General features: G+C 47.8%; 1 protein-coding gene across 13 annotated transcripts in view; it reads left to right on the top strand.

Moving 5' to 3' along the window:
• Clasp1 (cytoplasmic linker associated protein 1) overlaps nucleotides 1–25,796 on the top strand; it is a 231,372-nt gene that overhangs the window by 103,034 nt on the left and 102,542 nt on the right. For 12 of the 13 annotated variants that reach the window (XM_076547178.1, XM_076547174.1, XM_076547176.1 and 9 more), the window contains 3 exons: nucleotides 20,367–20,519; nucleotides 22,950–23,023; nucleotides 25,250–25,342. In XM_076547178.1, coding sequence (XP_076403293.1) covers nucleotides 20,367–20,519; nucleotides 22,950–23,023; nucleotides 25,250–25,342 — 320 coding nt within the window. Of the gene's footprint in view, nucleotides 1–579; nucleotides 734–20,366; nucleotides 20,520–22,949; nucleotides 23,024–25,249; nucleotides 25,343–25,796 lie in introns of those variants that run through there. The other variant, XM_076547179.1, reaches the window with a different exon arrangement.

Genomic DNA, 25,796 nt, shown 5'->3' with positions numbered 1-25,796 from the left:
AGCCTGAAAACAAACCACTGATGAGCAAGTTAGGTAAGGCTGTTGCCAGATGTGTCAGGACAAAGCGTTCATTTAAAGGCGAACCTTTGTTAGGCAGCCCACCCTCCATTGCCCACCTACCGGGCTTTAGAGGCAGTGTGCTGCCCAAGTGGTCAGGTGGAGAATGGTCTCATTCTCCCCTGCTTGGTTATTAGGCTGTGTGGCTCTCAGGCTTGGAGAGTTCAGGGTCTTTGGAAAGTGTCTCCAGACTCGCAGATACGTGGGTAATGTGCTCCCAAGCCAGCAAATGTGTTGAGCTGTGCTGAGGAGAAGCCCACTCAAAATAGCCCAGGAGAGACGTCTCTCCGCAGCTTCAGTGGAGTGCGCAGCAGGGACTGCCAGTGTCGTCCCCAAGTGGGACTGAGATCACTTGTCTGGTGGTGCGTGTAGTTAGGGAAAGGGTGTTTCTTAAGGGAGTAGAGAGTCTGTTTGTAAAGCCTGAGTAAGCTGTGCAGAGAACTCTTATTATCTGAGTAAAGACAGATCGAGGCAGTCCCCTCCCCTGGCTGTTGTGAAAAATAAACGCAGGCGCGAGTCTAGGCTTTTATTTTGGAGCGAGGTGGCAGTTGTCACGGTACTGGCTTTCCTGAAGAAGGTGTGGGAGGAGAGTCTGCTGATGCCTGAGCTGCTGTGAGGAGGACTCACAGCATTTTCATCTCCTACCAGATCGCTGATAACATGACCACTGGGAAAGGTAGGCACTTTTTGTATTCTGGAAAGTGTAACTATTACTGATGGATTTGGAAGCCAAGAAAAGATGCAGGGCCGTTTATAATCTGTTAACCTATACCCATGGATGGAAAGTAAAGAACTTGTTGCTGCGAGTGTTATTTGCAGCTAGGCAGGGGAGATCACAAAGCCTGCAGGTTATTAGAGTAGTCAAGTTGATAACTTTGAAGACTAGAAGGACACACAGAAGCAAAGGCTAGCCAGGTGTCCCCAGAGCGTCTTTTGTGCGCTTTTAGTTTTTCTCTGCTCCTTTATGTTCTTGGGATGTTGGTTATGGGGATGAATCTGTTTTTACCACCTCAAAGCATTTGTTAATATGCCTACGCTATCTTCAGAAAGAGTCTACTGACTGGGAACCTCTGAGTTTCTCCAGCTGCAGCTGGAAGAAAAACCAGCTAACGGGGCGCTTTCCGTCTTCCGTGGCGGTATCCCCCTTTCGAAGGGGAGATTCTGTAATGTGGCAAAGGTTACAGAGGGAGCCCCTCAGCACACGTTGCTCACACAGTCCTCCTGCCCATCCTGTCTCCCATGGAGGATTTGCCCAGGCTCAGACAGTGCTGGGGGACTGGGGGAGCTCCCACGGAAAGCAGGCTTGTGTTTACGGCCGAGTGCAGCTAATGCTTGAGGAGCAGCCTGTTCACTGTCCTGCTGCCCTAGGGCTGGAGCTCCTGGCAGACGTAATCTCTTGTCTCTGAGGGACATTTCCAGGCCCTTAACTGAAGCCAATACAACTGTTCACAGTAACTCTGTCCACTCGTCTTCCACCGTGGGGAAGTGGGATCTGAAAGGGCACGTGTCTCCAGCTTGTTTGAATTTTTTGTGTTGATTTATTTCTTTATTTGTGTGTGCATGGATATGCATGTGGAGGTCAGGGGAAGACTTGCAGGAGTTGGTGCTCTTCTTTATGTGGGTTCTGGGCTTAAACTTGGCCCATCAGGCTTGGCAGCAAGTGCCTCTACCTGCTCAGCCATCTGGGCCCGAGATCTCCTTAGACTAAGCCTGGTTTAGCTGAAATCGAACAGGAATTTTATTTTGGCTGAAAACAGTCCTATTGGAAGATGCCATATCTCTGCTTAGATTTTCTTGTTGGTAATTTACTGGATATGGTGATGGTGTTTTTTCTTACCTTGCCTGTTGTTGGGGTTACTGGCTGTTTAGGAAACCAATACCTGGGTAGGAACAATGAATAATTCATGTTCCAGAGAGTCTTTCATTTGAGACTTTGAAAACTGTTACTGATAATGGTCTGCCCTAAGTTGTTGTATTTGAGGGCTGTTTTCTAAACATCAGAACAAACTAATCTGGAAGTCGGAGGTCTGTGTTGAAGGCCTGGGAAGAGTCTGCTAAACCTGAATTTAGCGTGGAGACTACATGTCTGCTTGGGAGCTCCTTCCAAGGCACCTGCCTTCTGTTGAGATGCAGCTTAAGCTGCAAGTGTGGTAGGAAACAGGGACCTGAGGCCACTCTATCTTAACATCTGTCAGTCGATGGCTATTAGAGATAGGTTGGGGGTCTACACATGATGACAGCTACGTGTGCATTCAGTGTTTTGGTATTCTCAGAGCATAGTCTCCCACTTTGCTGTCTGTCTATCTATCTATCTATCTATCTATCTATCTATCTATCTATCTATCTATCTATCTATCTATTTTTGTTTTGTTTTTTTATTCTCACAAGGGAGCCCCTTAAGAGTAGGCCTGAGGTTTCAGGTTTTCAGTGTTTGGATTAGTTTCAGGACACAGGAAAATGCTTCCTTCTGCTGTCTTGATCTAAGATAGTTCCCCTGCTATCTGGAATGCCCTCTGGCTGCCTCCTTTTCTGCTGTTATTAAATCTGGAATAGTTATGTTTGCTTCTGTGACTCTGAAACTGTGCCTTGTTTAGTAACTGCTGTAGAGAATAATTCAAAGAACAAAACATCAAAAGAGACATTAAGCCAGGCATTAGAGCCAGCTACAGTATCCCCTGCTTGAAAAATTAGCAGCTAGGAGACCGAGGCAGGAAGATAACAAGGTCAAGGCACTGCACCTCATCACTGAAGGGTGCTCTGAGGATAGGGTGCTTCTGTCAGACGTTTGCTGAGGAGGTTTTGGGGGTGGGGCAGAATTCTGGCAAAGGAAACTGTAATGTGGACTCATGAGTTTGGTTTTAAAGGCAACTTGCTGTTGTTGGAGGGGAGCACATGGAGAAGATGGCCAGGGCTCTGTGTACCGTGCACAGAAGCTGATCCCTTTAATGATTGCCCTTACTGTGATATGGAGATTTAAACCACTATGTGGGTGAGGGAAATGGACACAGAGTGACCACTTGAATTTGATCAAATGCATTTTATCTGTCATAATCATTTCATAAAAAAGGGGCATGGGCACCAATGGGAAGCAAAGAAAGAGACCATTTCAGAAAGGAAGATAGACCTTTAAGTGAAACGAAGTTAACTTTGTGAGAAATGCAGCAGTTTTCATCTTCAAGAAAAAAAAGTGTTTAATTTCAAATTATGTATGTCTCTGTGTGTGTATGTGCATGTGTGGGTGTGTGTGCCCTCAGAGTCCGGAAGAGGGAGTTGGGACTACTGGAGCTGGAGTTACAGGTATTTGTGAGCTGCTTGATATGGGTGTTGGGAACTGAAGAGCACTGAACCACCCCTAGCCTCGGTTTTCTTTATTTTTCTCAGTTCCATACAGACTAGTGTAAATAATCTTTAAACAATTTCGCCGGTCCTTCAGGTAGCATTTGGGAGTACTGGTGGCCGTGTTGTAAGTAGGGAAGGGACGTTGGGATAAGGTATCCTCTGCTGGAACAGTGTGACCTGGATGGGCAGCCTTTCTGTCAGCCTCAGTTTCCTGCCCAGTGCAGACTGGAGAGTGTAACTCCTGTGCTGCAGTGAAAGGTAGATGTGGTGATACATGTGGGCGGTATGGCACAGTGGCATCACACCTGACACTTAAGTGTTGCCCTGTGTGTTACAGGGATACAGTCCACTGAGACAGAATAACAAGAGCTGACGGGGTGGAAGCTGGATCTTGGCTTTAAAGACTTATTAATTTTTGTTAATGTATGTGTGTGTGTGTGTGTGTGTGTGTGTGTGTGTGTGTACACGAGTGTATCTATGTAAGTATGCACACCCTGGAGCTGAAGTTACCAGTGGTTGTTTGCTGGGAACTGAACTCAGGTGTTTTGTTAGAACAAGTGCTCTTAACTGCTGAGACATCTCTCCAGCCCTTGGGCCTTGGTTTTACGTAATATGGTTGATATTCTGTGTTGATACAGAAAGCGCTCTTAAGATTCCAAGATGCAGAGTCAGATGTACAAGAAGATCTCTAATCAGTCAGGCATGGTGGTGCACTCGTTTAATCCTAGCACTCAGGAGGCAGAGGCAAGCAGATCTGAGTTCAAGGCCAGCCTGGTCTACAAAACAAGTTCCAAGAGCAGGCCTACATAGAGAGGCCTGTCTCAAAAAAGTGAAACAAAACAAAACAAGAAGAAGAGGAGGGGGAGGAGGGCCTGAAAAGAGTCTGCCACCTCGTCGCCAGATCTTCTCATGTGTCACAAGGCTTGTTGGAGAAGAGGTAGATTTTAGAGCTGAAGCAGGGAGTATGCACAGGCAACCAGGTAATTGCCGCCGAGCCAAGAAATCGAGTAGTACTCAGAAAGCAAAAGGAGCAGCAGTGAGGCTGTGTGAGAGACTAGAAGGGGCTCCTGTGGCCCAAGGCAGGATACTTGAAGCTACAAAAGAAGGTTTTATTAGACTGTAACAGCGCTCTTGAGGGTGGGTGGCATGCACGTACCTCCTTCTGCAGAGTATGGGCTGGGAGGCAGTGGGGTTTGTTGACCCCTCTGGTGTACCTGAGAGCCGGTCTAAAAATGAGGTCGACTAAAGGCTCATGTGGTGGCCAACTTTATTCGGAGCATCAGACAATTTATACTCTGAGGGTTAAGAAGAGTCACCTGAGTAAAGTGTACCGTCACAAGGACAAGCCACATGTGGCAAAAACATGTTTTCCACAGAGGCGCATGAATTTCAACAGCTGAAGTCAACTCACTCCAGTCTGGGAAGATCACGGAAACACATTCCAAGAACAATTCTGTGTTTTACAGAAACTGGGGTCACGAGACTTTTGTCTTGTTTTCTTGGGGTTTTCTCACAAGCACTCAGAATTCTCTTGATTCAGTTCTTGGACTCTGTTCTGACTGGTTAGATATATATCATATATCTGTATCTTAACTGTCTAGAAGAGACTTAGGAGATCAGTAGAGCACGTGTAAGTGTGTATGCGGAGAAAATTAAAGAAGGGAGAGGAGCCCTGAATGTGGGGCACCACCCCATAGCCTGGGGGTCCACACAGAATAAGAAACAAAGGACAAAGCCCACTAATGTAGGCATTTGCTCTGGGTTCCTGGCTCCGTGATGTGAGCTTTGCCCCAGGGACTGAAATTGGTAGGTAAGATCTAGCTTTCCTCTCTATTTTCTGTTGTGGTTTTTGTTTGTTTTTGTTTTATGGCCACCGAAATAACACTTAACAGATGATAAACATGACATTCTACCTCTGTGATCTTCCTCTACCAACCCAGAAACCTCTGGAAAAAGCACACTGAAGTGTCTTATCATAACTAGCTAACTCTTGATCCTCAGAATGGATAATGTCATCTGAAAACTTGGGAAGACAAGACACTGTGAGACCCTAGAGCAGGCTAGGGAGACTGTGGCTGTGTAGCCTGCTTGTAGCCCTGGACAGGAAGGACCTTGTCTGAGGACTAGGGATGCCAGGCAGACTGTGGCTGCTAGGTAGTGAGAATGCATCAGCCCTGGCACTTTAGTTGAAGCAAGTCTATTGTGTTACTGTAAGACGCTGTTGTAGGGAAACTGGTGTGGTGGGCGTGGCAGCTCTGACTTTTAGTAACTCTGCAAATGCAATACTTTCCCCAAAGTTTATATTAAATATGTAAAAACTGGAAAGAAGTAAGGATGTTGGAAAGAAGCTTTTTATTTGCTTTGTCTTCTCATAATGCTGTAATTATTTAACCACATTTATACATGAATTGATTTATTTTTGAAAACAACTTGATCTGGGTTTTGGGTGGTATGCTTGTATTTTTTAAATGTTTTATTTATTTGAAACACACACTATCATTTGCTTTTTAAGACAAAAACTAGAGTCATGGAAGCCAGCAGGGTCACTTTCAGTGATAGGAACTCTTGAGATGCCCCCATGAGACGAGAAAGGCCTGACCTACCGGGCCTTGGTAGAACTGGCGATCGGAGGGTAGTGGACATTCTGAGCAGCACCGACCACTGCTAGTGAGCATTGGGGTGGGTAAATCAGAGAGGTTGTAGAGAGAGATGGGAAGGGAGAAAGAAGGGCCAAGAGCGATGCCATGTTTTGGCTTGGGTAAGTGGTACCAAGTGAGTCAGGAGCAAGGACTGAGGTGGGTTGGTTGTGGCTGGCGATGGTTTTGGAATCCCAGACATAGATTTGTCTTGATTCAAGTAGTCTGGATTTTGGAGTAGAGATGGGGCTGCTATAAGAAGATTGAGATATTTATTAGACTGTTGGTCTTTATTTTAATTGCCATTTTATTAAGCCTCTTTCTCTTTTCATGGAGAAGTGTGGTTCTGTGCCACTCCTAAGGGTTCCTGAGGACTGAGGTTGCTGAAGCCCAGATGGGGAATCTCAAGGCTTATTTGCACAAAGAGGAAATAGCTCACGGCGTAATCACTGCTAAGTACCATTGACGTTTTTGTTAGGAGGTCATTCCCAAATTTGGCTCTGAGCTTTCCAGCTCTCTTGTCCTTGTGCCTGCATAGTGGCTGTCATGAAGAATTAGGTCAGTATGGCCACACTGATAATTAGAGTGGCATTCCTGAAGACTACATCTGATGGCTGTGGGGTTTGGGCTCTGCTGGTGACTGGTATAATACTCCTTCAGGTCAAGGCCAAAGGTAAAATAAGTACTGTGGTATAAAAGAGGATGAATATTTAATCAGCAAAAGGAAATGCAGTGGTTCTTGTTAGTATGGCTTATTACACATTGTCTTAGCTGTTGATGTTTTTATTGTTTAAAACTTCATTTTAAACTTTTAGTTTTTCATCATTTATATAAAACTTGGCTTTTGTCTCTTAATGTTGCTTAAACTCTCCTCCCTTTCCATGAATTATTAAAACTATGTCTCCCTCTTTCAAGATGCACAGTCAGGTTGGAGAAAAGCTCAGTGGGACACGTGCTTACTGCACAAGTGTGAGGACCAGAATTTGGGACCCCGGAATCCCAACAGCAGCTACAGTCGCCTGAAGGTCTATGAAGAAATAGAGGGTGGAAAAAACACCCTGACCACGGCTGCCTATAAAAGAAAGCATGTAATTTGTCTTCTGGTTTCAGAGGGTCGGAGTCCATGGTGGTAGAACAGAGAAACAGCCGAGAGCTCACATCTTGATTCATCTAAACCACGAGGGGGGAGGGGGAGCACACAAGAGAGATCGTGATTGTTTACTTGCACTGGGAATTGCCTGGGTCTTTTGAAACCTAAAGTTTGTCCCAGTGCCACACCTCCTAATCCTTCTCAAACAGTTCTACCAAGTAGGAACCAAGTATTCAAACATATGAGCCTGTAGGGGCCATTCTCTACATGGTGACCACAAAACTTCATCCAACTCTTTGGAGGTCCAGTTTTTGGGACGTGATTAGTTGAAGATAAGGTCATCAGGGTAGATTCCCATGTTTGAAACCTGGTGGTTCTGTCAAAAGAGGGTGTGAAAAGGAGCAGGAATACAGCTCTGCTAGTACAGTAATTCACAAAACTCTTCAAGAATCTCCTTTACTGGATGTAGGGCAATTACACGTCTCCCCCATCAAGTACAGATACTCGCAATCTCCCACTGCTTGACACCGCCTTAAAATTCCCTTTGCTGGGTAAGATTCCCGTCCTGGTTTTAGCCTGCAGTTGTGTGGCCTGTACATGACAATAAGAAACCCAGTTTGGCTTGCTCTGGTACCTGGATGCAATCAAAAGAATTTTAGAAAGCCAATTTTATGCAGCATAAAACAAGTTATTCTTGGTCTGTTACTGTTTGCTTTGTGATTATGTAAATAATTACAGCAGTGTGAACTGCAGCTAGTTGTTAGAGTAGGGTCCAAGCTGATGCTGAGGTGCTAGGACATTTACTGTAAGCACATGTGTTTTCTGACCACAGAGAACCATCCATTATAATACCCAACTTTTATTACTTAGACCTAGAATTACTCAGATTTGAATGAACATTGTTGAGAAGAAACAGACTCACTGATTGACGGGTAAATAAAACAAACCCAAACTCTTACGTACTCACATAGAGCTATTTATTAGAACAAACTTCTAGAATCCTAAACAGTAACTTACATTTTTGCAGGGTGTGTAGAATATACTGCCAGTTCCAGCAGCTGGGGAGGTGGAGGAAGGGGCTCAGGAGTTGAAAGTCACTCTTGACTCCATGCTGAGTTCAAGGCCATCCTGGGCTGCATCTCACAGAACAAAAATCAGGGTAGAAGAGACAGCTGAGTGGGTCCCAAGCCAGGCTGCTTAGTTCCACCCACGGACCCGACCTAACCCCCTCGGTGAAGCTGCTCTTCGACCTCCACACAGGTTCCGTGGCATGTGCTGCCCCTCCTTAAAAAAGGGGGGGTCTTTTTTTTTTCTTTTACAGCTTTGGCTAACTTCACACTTTTGGCTAATTAAGTCTCTTTGCTCTGCCCTGTGCGCCTTTTGAACCATGGGTCGTTGTAAGCTTATGTAATGGTCACATCCCTGGGAGGGGCTTAGAAGTAGCTGAAAGTTCATATCCAGGAGTGCACACTCCCTTTCTCTGTTCGTGTGCAGACAGCTAAGCAGGTCTCCCAGGTGTGTGAGGAGCATTTTCTGTTCCTAACAGGCTTGGTGTCTGGAGGCAGAGAGCTCACACTGACTGGTACCTCATTTCTTCCTCACTCCTGCTCCAGCGGAATAGGCCCCAGTTGTGTGGCTAAAAGAGGAGCAAGAGAATAGTCCTAGCTCTGACCTTTCACTGTGATGGTTCAGTAGGTCACGGAGCTAAGCTACCAAGCCCGATGAGTTTCATCTCTGGGGACCACGGGGCAAAGGAGAGAACCAGCTCCCTCAAGTTAAACTTCCCCCTGCATGTGGCGTGTGTGTGTGTGTGTGTGTGTGTGTGTGTGTGTGTGTGTGTGTGTGTGTGTGTGTGTGTGACATATCTCTGTATGTCATACTGGACGTGACTTCGGCAAGGTGTGGCCCCATCTGTGACCCTATACTGGATTGTGAACGATCCAGGGAACTGTGGCATTCCTTCCTTTGTTCCAGCCCTAGCAGAGTCACACATAGTAAAGAAATGCGGGAGAGATGGAGGAAGAAACTTGCTCTGGGCGGCTGTTGGCATCCAGTGGTGACAGATGGGCCAGGTCGTGCTCTGAGTCCACCCAGTTTCATCACAACAAAGACAAAAGGATTTCTTTGAGATCAAATCACTTCCAGAGCAACGCTGTGCCCAGCCTTCAACTTCCTCTGTACAAGGGAGGCCAGGAAGAATTTGGGGAAAATTCAAAGATTGATGCTATTTGGTTATAACATACTCTTAATTTAGATTCTTTTCTTTTCCTTAACAATAGACATGTTTCTTTCCTATAACCACAAGAGAGTCATCATTGAGCCTCTGTCCCTGGCTGTCTTGGAACTCGCTCTGTAGACCAGGCTGGCCTTGAACTCAGAGATCCACCTGCCTCTGCCTCCCAGTTCCTGGGATTAAAGGCATGCACCACCATTGCCCTCAGATTTCTTTCTGATATCTAGCCTGGATTAATTGTGTGCCTTTAAAAAGTTATTTATTTATGTATGTGTGCATGCTTACCACATGTGTGTGGGCACTCACAGAAGCCAGAAGAGGGCATTGGAATCCCTGGAGCTGGAGCTGACTGTGAGCAGCCCGACAGGGGCTCTGGGAACTGAACTCAGGGTGTGGTAAGAGCAGCAGGGGATGGTACGCTCTCTCCGGGTGCAGCTCTCTCCGGGTGCAGCTGTTCTGGCTGCGGGCCTTTTATTTGTTTGTTTGCTTGCTTATTTATTTGTTTGTTTGTTTGTTTGTTTGAGACATGGTCTCAACTATATAGAGCAAGCCAACCTCGAACTCATGAAGATTTGCTAGTCAGATCAATTAAAGGCACTCGCCACTCTGCCTGGCTTTAAGACCACTTTTAAGGAACATTCTAGTCCTAATTCTTCACCTGTGTTGACTTTTTTTTTAAGTTGCTTCCTGTACTTGCAGCATCACGGGTGACTCTAAGTTTCTGTCCTTGGAGAATACCCACAGTGTCTGTCCAGGTGTCCTGTATGATTTGCATGAAATCTCATGGAGAACAGATTTGTTGAGTTACAGGTGACACAACCCCCTTCTAAGTGGCGTGTGTAGAAGGGGGGTGGACTGGTCACAGAACTGGGAAGTTGAGGGTGGGTGCTGCTCTCGTTCCTGGAACGTGAGCCAGACATTAGTACTCTCCATCCCCCTTCCAGCCTCTCTCCTTCCCATTGCTCGTAGGCACACACCCTGTTTTGCTGGCTCCAGCATCTCCAGATTTGCTTCTGCTCAGCTTCTGTTTAGAAGTGCTAGAATTAGTTGCCGTGATGGGTAGGATGGGGCCTTGCCTCTCCGCCAGGGCTGGCTTCTGTAGAGGAGATAGATGGGGCGGACCTGGGAGTAGGTCAGTAGCTGGGTAGGTGAGGCCCCTGAGAACTGCCGCCAGCTGTCAGGGCGGGGCCGGGATTGGCGTGGTGCAGCCATGCATGGGATGGACCCTGCAAGCAGACAGGCGCATTTCGCCCCCATTTTCAGACAAGGAAACAGAAGTTTGCCTGTTTGCATTATTTTTTACAGATGTATTTTATGTGTAGCAGTGTTTTGTTTGCATGTATGTATGTGTGCCACATGTGTGCCCAGCGCCTGTGACGATGAGAAGCAGCAGTCTCCTGTTTCCCAGGATGCACAGGGAATGTGCCAGACAGATTAATTAAGAGACTTGTGCAAAAGCAGCTTTGTGAGGGCTCACAGCTGTGTAAGATGAAGAAGGAAGGTGTGTTGGGGTATGTGTGGAAGAACAGCCCATCTTTGGGCTTCACTCAGGAACACTGAGCATACTCTAGTTGCTAGGCTACCCTGCTGTTTTCTCGTGTAACAAGGAGGGTGAATTGAAGGCTGCCGGGAATCCCATCAGCTCAGGTGCTGCTGGTACAGACAAGAGCCCGATATTTCCTCCTGTGGGCTTCCCCCATCAAAGCCTGCCCAAAGAGCAGACAGGCAAGCTTCATTATTAGGTCCTGATCCTCCTGAAGATGAGCATCGAACATACATCCCTTAGTTTTTTCCATGTTTTGGTTCTTATAAATGAGTGTTGAAGTTTTCCAGGGAAACTCAGAGCTCGCAATTCCAACTTCCACAGCTAGACTTGATTTCTGTGTTTAGATTGGTATCTCTGCTCGCCTCTAGTCACAGCCGCACACCTTAGGCAGAGGATGATCTTTCAAACTATTCTTTGTTTGTTTGTTTGTTTGTTTTTTGGTTTTTCGAGACAGGGTTTCTCTGTGTTGTTTTGGTGCCTGTCCTGGATCTCACTCTGTAGCCCAGGCTGGCTTCGAACTCACAGAGATCTGCCTGGCTCTGCCTCCCATGTGCTGGATTAAAGGTGTGCGCCACAGCCCAGCTCTAACTATTCCTTTATTTGTTGATTGTGTGTGTGTGTGTGTGTGTGTGTGTGTGTGTGTGTGTGTGTGTGTACACATGCACATGGGAAAGTCAGAGGACAGCTTTCTGAAACTGGCTCTTTCCACCTTTGTGTAGTCCTGGAATCTTGCTCCACAGCCACCTTTACTTGCTAAGATATCTTGCTGACTCTTTTTCGTTATTTTTGCAGCGTGACATTTGTGTGGGGCTTGGTGCCGCCACCCTTCCCGGTCAGGGTTCAGTCCTCAGGAGGCTGTGCTGTGCTGGTGTCCCTCATTCCGCCGGTTCAGTTCATGGATGACTGTGTGCTCCGGCCTTTTCTTTTTGCCAGGAGTCTCTCTGTTGTGTTTTAGACTCGTCTTCTCTCAGTGGTTCTCAGAGGCGCCCTGGTTGGCTGCTGGCTCCCACCATCAGGCAGACCTGTCAGTTTGACTCAGGTTCACCTTGAACGGGCTTACCAGGCGGGGGTTGTTAGAGGGTTAGGAGAGAACTCCACTGCCATTCTGTGGAGACCTCACAGGCCTTTGGAATGTCCTGTCCCCGTGCTGTGGGAGGAGAGGTGAGGCCCAAGTGGCTGAAGAATTGAAGGTGGCTTGGAACTGAAGGCTTCAGTTCTCTTCCTCCTGAGTCCTAGACAGTCAGGCAAGACAGCGGGAGCGGCTGTGGGAAAGCGGCGTTCCCGCTGGTGGCTGAAAATAGAATGGATGCTCTCTTCGGGCCCAGGGGAGTGTCTGTTTCTGCAAGATTGTTTTCTGCGGGTAGCATCCACTGTGTGATAAACTTGACCTAGTGTGAGCAAAGCTTGCACAGTTAGAAATGCTCATTTCCAGATGTTGCTGTGGTCTGGGCTCTGGAGCACTCCTGGACTGACTGATGTCTACTTAGTCAAAATCCTGAAGAGGCTGGGTGTCTGGATGCTAACAGAGGCCAGGTGTAGTGAAGGAGGCCTTTATCCCCAGCACTTGGGAGGCAGGGGCAGAGGTGGCAGATTTCCCTGAGTTCCAGGCCAGCCTGGTCTACATAGTAAGTTCCAGGCTAGCCTGGTCTACAGAGTGAGTTCCATTCCAGGACAGCCTGGTAATACAGAGTGAGTTCCCAGACAGCCTAGTCTACAGAATGAGTTTCTGGACAGCCAGGGCTACACAGAGAAACTCTGTCTTGAAAAACAAGAACAAACCAGAACAGATGCTAACAGGTATCAGTGTGCATTGTGATTCAGTTGAGCAATACTGAACTATGTCAGGAGCCCAGGACTGTGTATCTGGGACAGCCATGGAGCCACTCTGTCACCAGCTCAGTTATGTAAATGACCTATTTGCCTTTTAAGGAATGATCCTTTCTACAGAGGAGAATTTTCCAGTTTACTAAAACTAGGCTCCTTTGTGATTGTCCAGACTCCCTCCTCCTGCTCCTGCTTCCTTAGAAATTCCCACACTGTACTTTGATCATAGTCACCCAGCTCCTCTTTAAAGCCTCCCAGATGCACCGCCATCTCTCTGCTCCCCAACTTTGTGTCCTCCTTTTTTCTTTAATAACCCATCAACTAATTCCTGCAGCCAGTATGCTTCTGGTGATGGCCCATCTACGGGAACCGCTCACTCTTCAGGAAGACTGAAGCCATCAACTGTCCATAGCTCCTCAGTTAGGGGTGGGGACTCAATGCGGGAATGAGATGCATGCTGGAGTGTTGACTGGCTTGATCTTGTGTGGGTCTTATGCAGTAGTCCTGTTACATCAGGAGATGCTGTTTTGTGCTAGTCTACCCTAATCTCTGCTTCTAGAATCTTCCTGCCCCCTTCCATGATGGTCCCTCAGTCTTGGGGAAGGGTGTGATATAAATGTCCCATTGTGGCTGGGCACTCTGCACTCATGTATTCTCTGTGTGTTGATCAGTTGTGTGTTTCTGTGTTAGCCCCACCCACGTCACAAAGAAACTTCTTTGCTATGGTCTGAGAATTGCAGTAATCCATCAGTAGGAAGATGAATTTAGACAGCAGATTGATACTATGTCCACAAAATAATAATTGTTGGTTTACCCCGTAGGCCTGTTTGCCAAGAACCCTCCCTAGCCATGGGTTCTTGGCCAGATTTGTAGGACCAGGCCACATCTCCTCCTGTGGAGCAGGTCTGATAGCCAATCAGAAAGCAGTTGGTTACCCCGTAACTTTCATGCCACCACTGTACCCCTGGGCATATCCTGCCAAGCTGGTCATTATTGCAGTTTGCTGGGTTCACAGCTCAGGAAGACTCTTGACGACCCCGCTACCAACCCCAGTAGCCTGGGCAGAACTTTCTAGTACCAGCCAACAGGAAGGAAGGAAGCTTCCTGGCCTACTAACGTGGTATCTGCATGCCCTGTGACTAATGTCTGTGGTGTCTGCAGCGAAAGGGTCTTGCCATCAAGTTCTGGTGGGCAGTTAAGAGCAATGTCGATAGTTGGTATTTTTTTTGGGGGGGGGTCCTCTGGGATACCTCTAACCAGCAATTTCAGGGGAAGTATCCCACATAACTTGGAAGATGGATAATCAACTCTAAGAATGTCTGAAAAAGCCATATGAAAACCTATTATTTTATAAGCTTCCTAAATAAATGTGTGTGTTTGCACATGTATGAGCATGTGAATTTAAAAGAGTTTAATTAGGCCTAGCCTCTTTTTAATTTGTGGGGTTTTTTGGGGGGGGAGGTAGGGTGGGTGCATGTATTTATGGAGGTAAAAGGTCAATTTTCCTTTTCTGGAACTCACTCTATGTCCCAGGCTGGCCTCGAACTCACAGAGATCCGCCTGCCTCTGCCTCCAGAGTGCTGGGATTAAAGGTGTGCGCCACCACCGCCTGGCTCAATTTTCCTTAGGTGCTTCCCATTGTGTTTTTGGTGTGTGTGTGTGTGTGTGTGTGTGTGTGTGTGTACCCATGCACATAGGCAGTGCCGTGGGACACACGTGGAGGCCAGAAGACACTGTGGTCATCAGTTCCGTCCGTGTTCCCGGGTTTGACTGAGGCTGTCAGCCTTGGCAGCGAGTGTCTTCATCTGCTGAGCCGTCTTGCCAGCCCTCTGCCATGCTTTAGGACAAGTTCTGTCACTGGCCTGGGGCTTGGTGATTAGGCGAGGCTGGCTCTCTTTGCCTCCCTAGAAATGGGATTAAATCACATACCACCACAATGGGATTCTTCCACTTAGTGGGTTCTGGGGGTGAACCTCATTTCTAGGCATCTTCCTGGTTGAGCCTTCCTTCTCCCCAGCTCCAGCCTCCTTCACTTTAATTTTTAAGGGTTAAAGAAGCTGAGAAACTTAGTCTAAACTTCTGTCTTAAGCAACATTGGTTTTTCAACTCATAGACTTGTTATTTTTCTCCCCAAACATCTTCTCAGATAAAACACCATGTCCAGCTATGGATCTAAAAATACATACATTTCCTGTGTTTTGATGAGTCTCCGGCTGAGGCAGGAGAGACAGTTAGTGGGCTGATCCTGTGGTCAGGTGGAAACCCTGGTGTTGGAGTGCTCGTCCTGCTGGAGCGCCCGCTGCAGTGTGTCTGAGTTCCCAGGTGTCCTTCGGCCCTCTGTGGGTCTGCTCTGCAGTGGTCCCCGCCACCTCCTGCTGAGTGGCTTAGCCCCTGAAGCCCCTGCCACCCTGTAATTAGCTCTGCTGGGGGGGATCAGGTCAGTGAGATGTTTGTCTCCAGTTAAACCCCATGCGGCCTCTGTTGGCTCTCCCTCCTCCTTCCCTTCCCTGGGACGCATTTCCTGAGGTAAAGGCTGCCCCCCAGGTGTGCCTTCCAGTGGTAATGAGCTTTAAAAAACATACCCTCTCTGAGGACAGAAACACATCAGCTTCTGTTTTCTTCATAGTTTGTGTTGTGCTCCCCAAACTTTGCGGGGGGGGGGGGGGGGGGGGGGCCAGGGGTGACAGTCTAGTACAGCAGCAGGTAGTAAGTAGCCCAGTTATGGGTTCTAAGCCAACAAGTTAACTTGCCCAGAAAACAGGAGAATATATGAATGTTGTGTGCTTTTTTTAAAGGTAGTTTATTCTTTTTTTTTTATTTTTTAAGATTTTTTTATTATGTATACAGTGTTCCACCTGCACATATCCCTGCGGGCCAGAAGAGGGCACCAGATCTCATTACAGATGGTTGTGAGCCACCATGTGGTTGCTGGGAATTGAACTCAGGACCTTTGGAAGAGCAGCCAGTCAGTGCTCTTAACCTCTGAGCCATCTCTCCAGCCCCAGTGTGCTTTATTTTTAAAGTTAGTTTATTTCTTTAATGTGTATGGGTGTTTCATCTTCACACATGTACATATACCATCTGAGTGCCTGGTGCCCAAGGAGGTGAGAAAGGAATTGGGTCCTCTGGGACTGGAGTTACAGACAGTTGTGAGGCACCATGTGGGTGCTGGGAATCCAGCCGGGGTCCTCTTGAGGCCATCATCTCTCTAGCCCAGTGGTCCTCAACCGTCCTAATGCTGTGACACTTTAATGCAGTTAGTTCCTCATGCCGTGGATGAATGAAAAGAAAAAAGTAAAGGCGTGACTGCTCCCAGGTCCGGGGGAGGAGAAAGATTATTGTAGTTATGTGGGAGAGCATGGCCAGAGGCAGGGACATCTGGGAGAGTGCAGAGTGGACACGACCCTGAGCCATGGGGGAGGGGGGGCAAGGAAGGGAGAGGGGAACCAGGTGCAGCAGCCAGGAGGCCCAAAAGGGAGTAGATGAAAAAGCCAGGTGACCCCATGGTTGGATCATACAAGGAAAAGCAGCTGGGGAAGGGGCAGCCCAGCCGTGGACTGGAGAGGTTCCGGGGGGGGGGGGGGGCACAGTGTGCTAGCCAGGAGGGCCCGGTAACAGGTAGAGACTGAAGGATGCTGGGAGATCCCTCATGTGTTTGTCCCAGGTTTGAACCCTAACAATGATGTGACCCCAACCATAAAATTATTTCATTGCTACTTCATAAAACTGTAATTTTGCTACTGTTATGAATTATAATGTAAATATCTGATACACAGGATATCTGATATGTGAGTCCAAAAAGGTCACAGCCCGCAGGTAGGGAAATGTGGCTTTGGCCCCTGGTTTTGCTTTAAATAGTCCTTTATCTCTGTAGAAATGAAAACATGGAGAGAATAAATGATGAATCAGATCTGAGGAGAAAGTCTTACATTTTCACGTTTTTCACTGTCTTCATTTCTTGATGTAACCCAGCATCCCAAGTGTTCTGCCTTCCTGTTGTATGAAAACCTCTCACAGCATCATTTCCTGGAGTGAGATCTCCTGGGGACATTGTGTTTCTGTTTTTGTCTCAGTGTATTTTTATTTTGCCTCTTGGTGTTGATTTAAATGTATTTATTCCTTTTGTTTATGTATTTGTCCGTATGTGCATACCCCGTGGCACATGTGCACCAGTCAGAAGACGACCTGGAGGAGGGTCTCTCCCTCCGCCTGGGCCTCATGGAGCTGGAGCTCATGCAACTGCCGCTACCCACCAAGCATTGGTCCTGCCTTTATTCTTAAAATGTGTTTTCCTGGTTTTGAAACATCAAGTTGATAATTTTCTTTCACCAGTTTCAAGATGCACTTCTGCTTTCTCTGACTGGGACGCCTCCCGTTCTGTGCTCATCTTGGGTCTGTCCTCACCATGCCTGTGGAGCACTTCCCTCTCCAGGGCATTTTCACTGGGTTTAAACAGTTGTACAATGGTGGGCCTGGGGGTGTGTCTTGGTTAGCCTTAATTGCCAGCTTGACCTCGCTGGCGTCATCTGAGAGGAGAGCCTCAGTGAGGGCATGTCTGTGAGGGCCCAGCCCACCGTGGGCAGCACTGTCCCTAGGCAGGCAGTCCAGGGTTGTAGAAGGCTGGGTGAGCAGGACCCTGAGTGAACCGGAGTGTTAACTAGTCAGCAGGGTTCCTCTCTGGTTTCTGTGGAAGAGTTCTGCCTTGAGTTCCCACCCCGACTTCCTGCAGTGGTGGGCCGTGGCCTGGAAGTGTGAGCTGAAAAAGTTTCCTCCCTCACTTGCTTTGGCCCCAGAGTCTTTCTTTCCATCATAGCACAAAATGCCCTTCTCTGTGTCTCCAGCTTCCTGGATCTGGGGGCATATTTCCCTCATCAAATCACGTTCTGATTATCGCTTCTGACAGTTTTCTCGTCCCTACCCCTCCTGCTCCAGTGCAGCTTCCAGTGTTCATGGAGCTCTCCAGCTTTGTTCCCTCCCTCCCTCCCTCCCTCTCTCCTTCCCTCCCCCACCTCCCTCCCTCCCTCCCTCCCTCCTTTCCCCTCTCTCTCTCTCTCTCTCTCTCTCTCTCTCTCTCTCTCTCTCTCTCTCTCTCTCCCTCCCTCCTTTCTTCCCTCCCTCCTTTCCTCCCTCCCTCTCTCTCTCTCCCCCTCTCCCCCATCTCCCTCTCCCCCTCTGTCCTGTCTCTCTCTCTCCCTCCCTCCCCCCCCTCCCCGCCTCTTTCTAAAAAGCTTATTTTGTTCCTTTAATGGTGGCTGAATTCTGCTGTTGTGTATTTTAAGTTCTCCAGTCCCCTGCATCAGATCCCCGGAGCTGGAGTTACAGGCTGTTGTGAGCCTCCAGATGTGGGTGCTGCAAGCCTCCTTAACCGCTGGGCCATCTCCCCAGCTCCTGCAGTTTGTTTTCATCGTCTGATTGTACAGTCCGTACACAGGGACTCTGTCGACGACATTTGTCTTTTGACAGTCTTTGTCACCTGACTGCTGCTTTCTTTTTCTTTTCATCACTCCAAGTTGACTTCAGCCTCCTGCGTGACTCACGTGTGCCGCATAAGTCCTTGGATTTGGTTCATAAGCTGTAATCTTGTGTCATTACAATGTTTATAGGTGGGGTTGGTGAGGTGGCTCAGTGTGAAAGTGCCTGACCCTGAATTCACCCCAACCCCACTGCAACAGAGAAGCATTTCCCAAAAGTTGTCCTCACCACGTGTGCGCCGTGACACGCAACAAGTGTGACACGCGACACGTGTGCGCCGTGGCACGTGACACGTGTGCGCCGCGACACATGCACTACCACCCACATACAACGATGATAATAATAAAATAAATGTAAAGTGATTGTAAATAGGTTAAATTTTAAGAACCACAGATATGTTTTTTTCTTTTTAATTTTGAATGCAGTAGAGGAGACAATAAGCCTTGCTGGTTTGAAGATTTAAGCATGAATAGTATAATGAAAAAATACTTAGCTTCTGCAGCCTAGAAAATATCATTTTTGTTTATCCGTCTAATTGACGTGTTTGTAAATGATAATTTAATTCAGTGTTGGCAGAGATATGAAGCGGGATAGACACTCCTAGAGTTTCCAGACAAATGGACATCTATATGGCTTTTCAGAAGATAAACCTAGTAGTATTAGTAAACATTTTCATGCTGTTTGACCCAGTAATGTTGATTGTTGGGGTTTCTTACTCAAAATTGTTTAAATTCCAACAAAAAGCCACTTGTTGGAAGGTGTTGCAGTCCTGTGTCTTTCCATTGTTTGCATTTTTGTTTATTTACTTATTTTGTGTGTGTGTGTGTGTGTGTGTGTGTGTGCGCGCTCGCGCGCGCGTGCATGCTCACAAGTATGGGTGTCGTGGTGTGTCTGTGGAGGTCAGAGGACAGTTGGTGTGGGTTAGTGCTATCCCTTCACCATGTGGGTTCTGGGATCCATCTCAGGTCACCAGGCTTGGTGGCAAGTGGCTCTACCCACCAAGCCATCTGGCCAGTTTACCACCCTGTTGCAGCTAAACTGCCTGTCAGTGTCTCAGGGGGACATTTTCACTCACAAAGTACTTTACAGCCATTAAAAACAGCTTCATGAAAAGTACTCCATCACAAGGAAAAAAACTGAAATAAATTAGTATTTCAAGGAGACGTATTGACCAGCTATTGTTTTTAAAAATGCCTGTGCCCCAGGCATGATGGCACACACCAGTAATCCTAACTCTCAGGATCATGAGCTTGAGGCCAGCCTGGGCTACAGAGAAAGGCCCTTTGTATGTGGGGGATGGGGGGACTGAAAAATGGGGCTAGGGAGATGGCTCAGTGAATAAAGCACTTGGGGTGCAAGTATGAGGACTTGAGTTCAAATCCCCAGAACCCACATAAAATGTGGGCACATGGCACACACCTCTGTAATCCCAGCACTCTGTGTGGAGATGGGAGCCAAAGACAGGAATGCCCCAGCAGTTCCGGGGCCAGCCTGTGGAAAAACACAGAAGAGTGTGCCTGTTAAACACAGTGGGAAATGAGGACAGACACCTGAGATTGTCCTCGTGTGCACTGTACACACACACACACACACACACACACACACACACACACACACCATAAAGCCTACAAACTGGAAGACGATGTGCAGAGAGAGTCAGATGTTGGTAGTTGCATCCCAGGCTTTCCCAGGACCTTACATTCCAGTCGATCAGGCAAACCTGTGCTCTCAAGACCGATGATTGTTCTGTGTATAGGTGAAAACATTGTCTTTTTTTTTTAATTAAAGATTTATTATTTATTATGTGTACAGTGTTCTGCCTGCATGTATGTTTGCAGGCCAGAAGAGGACAGCAGATCTCATCACAGATGGTTGTGAGCCACCATGTGATTGCTGGGAATTGAACTCAGGACCTCTGGAAGAGCGGCCAGTGCTCTTACCCTCTGTGCCATTTCTCTAGCACTCACCCCCCCCCCCCTTTTTTAAGAAAGGGTTTCTCTTTGTAACAGCCCTGGCTATCCTGGAACTTGCTTTATAGACTAGGCTGGCCTTGAACTCACAGAGATCCACCTGCCTGTGCCTCCTGAATTCTGAGTTTAAAGGCGTGTGTACCACTGTCCAGCGAAAACATAGTGTTTTTAAACAGTGGCGTCTGTGCTTCTTTTTCAGATAAAAATTTTGATGACGAGGATTCTGTGGACGGAAATAGGCCTTCCTCTGCCAGCTCCTCATCATCCAAGGCTCCATCTAGTTCCCGGAGGAATGTTAGCATGGGGACCAGCCGCCGGCTCGTGTCGTCCAGTCTTGGATCTAAGTCCTCAGGTATGACCCCATCCTTGTGACATCATCCTGGGTGGCGTTCTGGGGTCCTCTGTCCTAGCACCTGCCGGCCACGTCCCCTCAGCACGAACCAGTTACTGTGCTCATTCTCGCTTGCAGTCTTTGGTTGGCCTGGCACTTCTCGGTTGCTGCTGACGAGCCGGCAGTGCTGGTTTAAGATGCTGGGTGGGCTGGCCTGTCCTGTGAGTCCAGCCAGTGAGAGTGCAGACAGTACAGAGGAAAGAGATCACAGTCTGAAGACGAAGGTCGAGACCATACCCCAAGCCCTGTTTGGTCATCTGGGACCAGTCTGGCCTTGACCACCAACGGACATTTTACCAAATCTGTCTTTAAGACCAGAAGCCAGATGGAAAATGTGAAAATATGATTTGTCATACAGGCAGCATTCCCCTTGTGAATGAAGGTCAGTGTGAGTACTGGGTGAGCAGTGAGGGCCAGTGAGACGGCTCAGCAGGCAGAGACACGCAGTGCACACGCCTGGTGAGAACAGCTCAGTCCTTGAAAGCCTCCTCCCAGTCAGCCCTTGTTACTTTTGGCTGTCACATTTTAAATTTACACACCTTTTTCTTACTCTTTACCTCTAAAACATTGTGTAGACACTTGCTTTAAAACTGTGCTCACTGATGGTTGTGGTTGGGGTTCAGGGTAGGGAGAGGGATAGAGTCCCACAGCTGTGAAAGCCAGAGCTGAGTAGACGCAGGGAAAGCCTGAGAGAGGAGGCACTAGTGCTGCCCCCTGGTGGTCTCTTCTGGGTGAAGGAAGGGTTTGAGAGCGATGCCCCCTGGTGGTCTGTCCTGGAATGACAGAATCTTGAGGATTCCCGAGGTGCCACTGAGGCAGCCCTGTCAGCCTGCAGGAAGACCAGCGTTACTTTGCTTCACATTTGCCATTCTAACTAATCATTTCGAGTGCTATTGATTTTTGGTTGTTGAGTTTATGTTTATTTAACATGCAATGCACTATTTTAAGAGATTTGTTTATTTTTATGTGCATGAATGTTTGGTGGCATGTGTGTGTGTCACTGTGTGCATATCTGGTTCCTGCAGTATAAGGTCCCCTGGAACTGGAGTTATAGATTATTGTAACAGTATGGGGGTTCTGCAAGAGCAGTAAGAGCCCTTTACCTCTGAGCCATCTGTCTCCTCAGCTATTGTAAAGGGGGTATTTTCAGTGTTTCATTCACCTCCCATGTAGCATGTTTCAAGACCTCGTGTGTGTGTGTGCACATGTGTGTACTCAGACATGCTTGTGGAGGTCAGAGGACAACTTTGAGGCATCAGTTCTTGGGCTTCTGTGATGTGGGTCTCAGAGAACAAATTCAAATCGTCAGGCCTGCTGGCAGGTTCCTCTACCTGCTGAGCCGTCTCAGCGGCCCACCTTTAATGCCCTTTAATTTCCCTTTAATGCCTTTTTATTCCCGATCTTCCCTTGAGTAGTGCCGTCCCGTAAACAAGGGTACGACAGTTCCTGCATAACCTGACTGCTGCTGCCCTGCCCACCCGTCACCCACAGCCCCCCAAAGTCTCCACTGGGTCAGTTTTGCCCTCAGCTGTGCCCTCTTCCTTCCTTCCTTTCTTTGTTTAACACCATAGTCCTGACTGCTCTAGAGTCGGGTTTGCAGAGCCTGTGGACGCAGAGGCCGTTGCTCTCTGCTCCCAGCCCTCTAATCACGTGACAAATCGAAAGGAGCTCGCAGTTCTGCATCGTAGCCTGTGACTGACATCTGTGAACACATTTGCTGCTACATGGGCTGTCTGTTTTTTGTTTCATTTTCTCTAGCAGGTCCAGTAGGGTCCTACAGCAAGTCACCTGTCTGATAAGAGAGCTAATGTGCTAATCTCTATAAGTCACTGCTGGGGCTTCAAGGATGAGCACAGACCAGTGTCAAGACTTAAAGAACAAAACAAGACGAAGTTGTCGTGTGGGGTTCACTCCCGTACATGACATCAGAGTGGTTAACCAGCCTTAGCACGAGCCAACACACCTTCCTGCACTTCCCTCCCCAGCCCTTCCGGAAGTCCCCACCGGGCTAGTTTTGCCCTCAGGCCTGCCTTTGTTCGGAATGTACCAGGAGGCACCTTAACACAGCTTTGGGGGGGAAACTTGAACAACGGGTGACTGAATACACAGTTGAGGGGCTGGACAGAGTGTGTCAGCTACTCTTGCAGGGGACCAGAGCTGGGCTTGGCCACCCACAACTGCTGTGAACAGCTCAGAGGCTCCAGTGCCCTCCACCCTCTGTGTGCAGCCACACGCAAGCTCATACACCTACATACAATCCATCTGTTCTTTATAAGTTTTCAGTGTCCAGAATGCCATTGCAGTTGTGTACAGTTCTGTAGTATATGTTTTATACAGTGTTGGGTTCACATTATCTTTGTTTTTAAAATTAATCTTTTTGTTTTCTAATAGCTGCAAAAGAAGGTGCTGGTGCTGTGGATGAAGAGGATTTTATTAAAGCCTTTGACGATGTTCCTGTAGTGCAGGTCAGTGTGGGTCTGTGCTGCTGTTAAAGTCGGGGTGGGGAAGTGGCTCGGTGCTGTAGAGCCCTGGCTGGTCTCCAGTGGACTGGGGTTGGCTTCCCAGCACTCACACTGGGATACTCACAACTGCCTGTAACCCCAGCTCCAGGGCATACAACACCTCTGGCTTCCGCAGGAACCTACAAATGTGACACACACACACATAGAACACATGCACAGACACACAAGAGCAATAAATAAATAAGTAGGCAAACAAGCAAATCCTTTTATTTTTTTAATCACGGTAGAAAGTCTTTAGATTTCATTTTTCAAACATACCTGTGTCAGTTAGCTCTTTGCTACATCAGTGAAAGACCCGTGGCAGCTAGCTTTATAAAGTGTGAAAAGAGTCTTTTAGCCCATAGCTTTGGAGGCCCACAGTGTGAAGTACATGGAGCAGGCTCGAGAACCACGCCTTGACCGCAATACTTGATGGTGTGGGGTAGATGGCCCTGGGACAGCAGGCAGCTCCTGTCACACCGGCAGAGAGGACAGGGTGGGGCAGCTCGGGCTTTCGTAAGAGCCTCCTCAGAATGGCCTTACAGAGCCCGCCGCCTGTTAGTCACACCATCCACGCTCCTCACCCTTTCATGCAATGGACCTTGGGGGTTCATGTCCAGATCCTTTACCTTTCAATGTGGATCTGAGATGGTCAGGACTCCCGGAGATCTAAGGTACAGATTAGAAAATGTGGGAGCCCGATAAGCTGACAAGAACAGAAGTCCTGTCCCATTGATGTCTCCGTAGAAAATGTTGGTCATGGTATAGAAAAGAGGGGGTTGGCAATGGCTAGAGAAGATAGTCACGTATTTAAGATTTTTTTCCTTGGAAATATGAGCTAGAAGGTTTTAGCACCTGGAAAGCTAGAGAGAATGGGGTGTAGAAGCGTGGTTTACACCGTCTTGTTTCTTTTTTTCCTTTGAGACAGGGTTTCTCTGTCTAGTTTTGGTTCCTGTCTTGGATCTTGCTCTGTAGACCAGGCTGGCCTCGAACTCACAGAGTTTGGGAGGCCTGGCTCTGCCTCCCGAGTGCTGGGATTAAAGGCATGCCAGGCGGTTTACACCGTCTTTGATGCTTCACTTAACACATCAAGTCCTGGGGACTGCCTCTGCCTGTGTCCTCTGCTCTGATTGGGGCTGATTCTCTCTTTGTGCTGGGCTGTGGATTCCTGCAGCTCCCCTTGCTCCCTGGGGTACCATAGTGGCCATCAGGTGGCAGACTCCACAGGCTTAGGTTTGTCCTTAGTACCTGGACTCTTGGTTGAAGTCTCACAGTAGATTGAGGACTAATGAGTGAGAAGACTTGAAAGTGTTGAATTAGAGTTGCCCTGTAAGCCTGGCACTCTGGCTTCCCTTCTGTTATTGTGATGAAGCATCGACCAAAAGCAGTAGTGAAGGAGAGGATCTGTTTGGCTTATTCCAGGTCACAGTCCATCATTGGGGGAGGTCAAGGCAGGAGGAAAATGGCAGGCCTGCTTGCTGTCACACAGCTGTCCCTTTACCCAGTAAATTCGCTCATGGCCAATGAAGTACGGCAGAAATGATGGCGGATGCTGCTTGCTGGCTTCCTCTGTGGTCCATGCTTAGCTGGCTTTCTTAGACAGTCCAGGAGCCCCTGCTCTGGTGCTCCCTACAGTGGGCTGGGCCCTTCAGCATCAGTCAACAATCCAGACAATGCCATACTCACATTCCCACAGGCCAGTCTGATCTGGGTGGTCCTTCAGTTGAGATTTCCTCTTCAGACGATTGCAGGCTGGGTCAAGGTGATAGTTAAGATCCTGTTAGATGATGGTTAGGATGCCTGATGTCCTGAATTTGAATCCTGAGGAGTGACTGCCAGAAGTTGCAATGCACCATGGGACACTGGCCCCACCTCTTGTTCTACCATACACATTCAGTAATAAGTTTTTTCAAAAAAGCCCCATGCATCTGTCTGTTTTCTTTCTCTTGCACACAAACTCCTTTGTTGAGTTACTAGTAAAGATGTCCACAGCAAGGTTGCTTACATGTGGCAGCAAATAAATGTAGGGGTTCCTGTTGATTGTGGGTATGGGCTCACTAAGATGAGCATGCCCAGAGAATTCCTCATGTGGCGAGAGAGTTTCTTATATTTCCCTGACTTCATGTATTGAAAAATCATCTTAATTCTGTGCATTGTCTTCTGTTAAGTGTAAATTAATTTTCCTTCCAGATTTACTCTAGCCGAGACCTCGAGGAATCCATAAACAAAATTAGAGAAATCCTGTCAGACGACAAGCATGACTGGGAGCAGAGAGTGAACGCTGTAAGTGCTGCTGTCCTGTGGTTCCAGTATGCTTATCTACACGTTTGCGTGTTTGCAGACATAGGGATACTTTACACACAAATCACCATCGGTACATTTTACTCTCTTAGTAAATGACCTCACTTTCTTTTCTTGTTTGCTGGGAGTCTTGGGTTCCGAGTTTGTTCCAGGGTAGTCTCACTACGTCCTGGTGGCTTCTTGTTGCTGGATAAACACTTTGACTAAGAGCAACCTGGGAAGAAAGGTTTATGTGGCTCACAGGTTGTAGTCCAGCACTAAAGGAAGCTGGGGCAGGACTTGGAAGCTGGAACCTGGCGGGAGGGAGGAAAGCAGAGGCTGGAGGAGCGCGGCTTACTGGCTTCATGGCTCCCTCAGCCTCCTCTATAACCAGGCCCTCCTGCCCAGGGGCAGCACCACCTGTGCTGGGCAGGGCCCTCTCACCTCAACCATCAAT

This window comes from Peromyscus maniculatus, chromosome 11 (assembly GCF_049852395.1).
Source record: "Peromyscus maniculatus bairdii isolate BWxNUB_F1_BW_parent chromosome 11, HU_Pman_BW_mat_3.1, whole genome shotgun sequence".
NCBI classification, from domain to species: domain Eukaryota; kingdom Metazoa; phylum Chordata; class Mammalia; order Rodentia; family Cricetidae; genus Peromyscus; species Peromyscus maniculatus.
The sequence above is the reverse complement of the archived record's forward strand: the minus strand, read 5'-3'. Positions and strand labels throughout refer to the sequence as shown.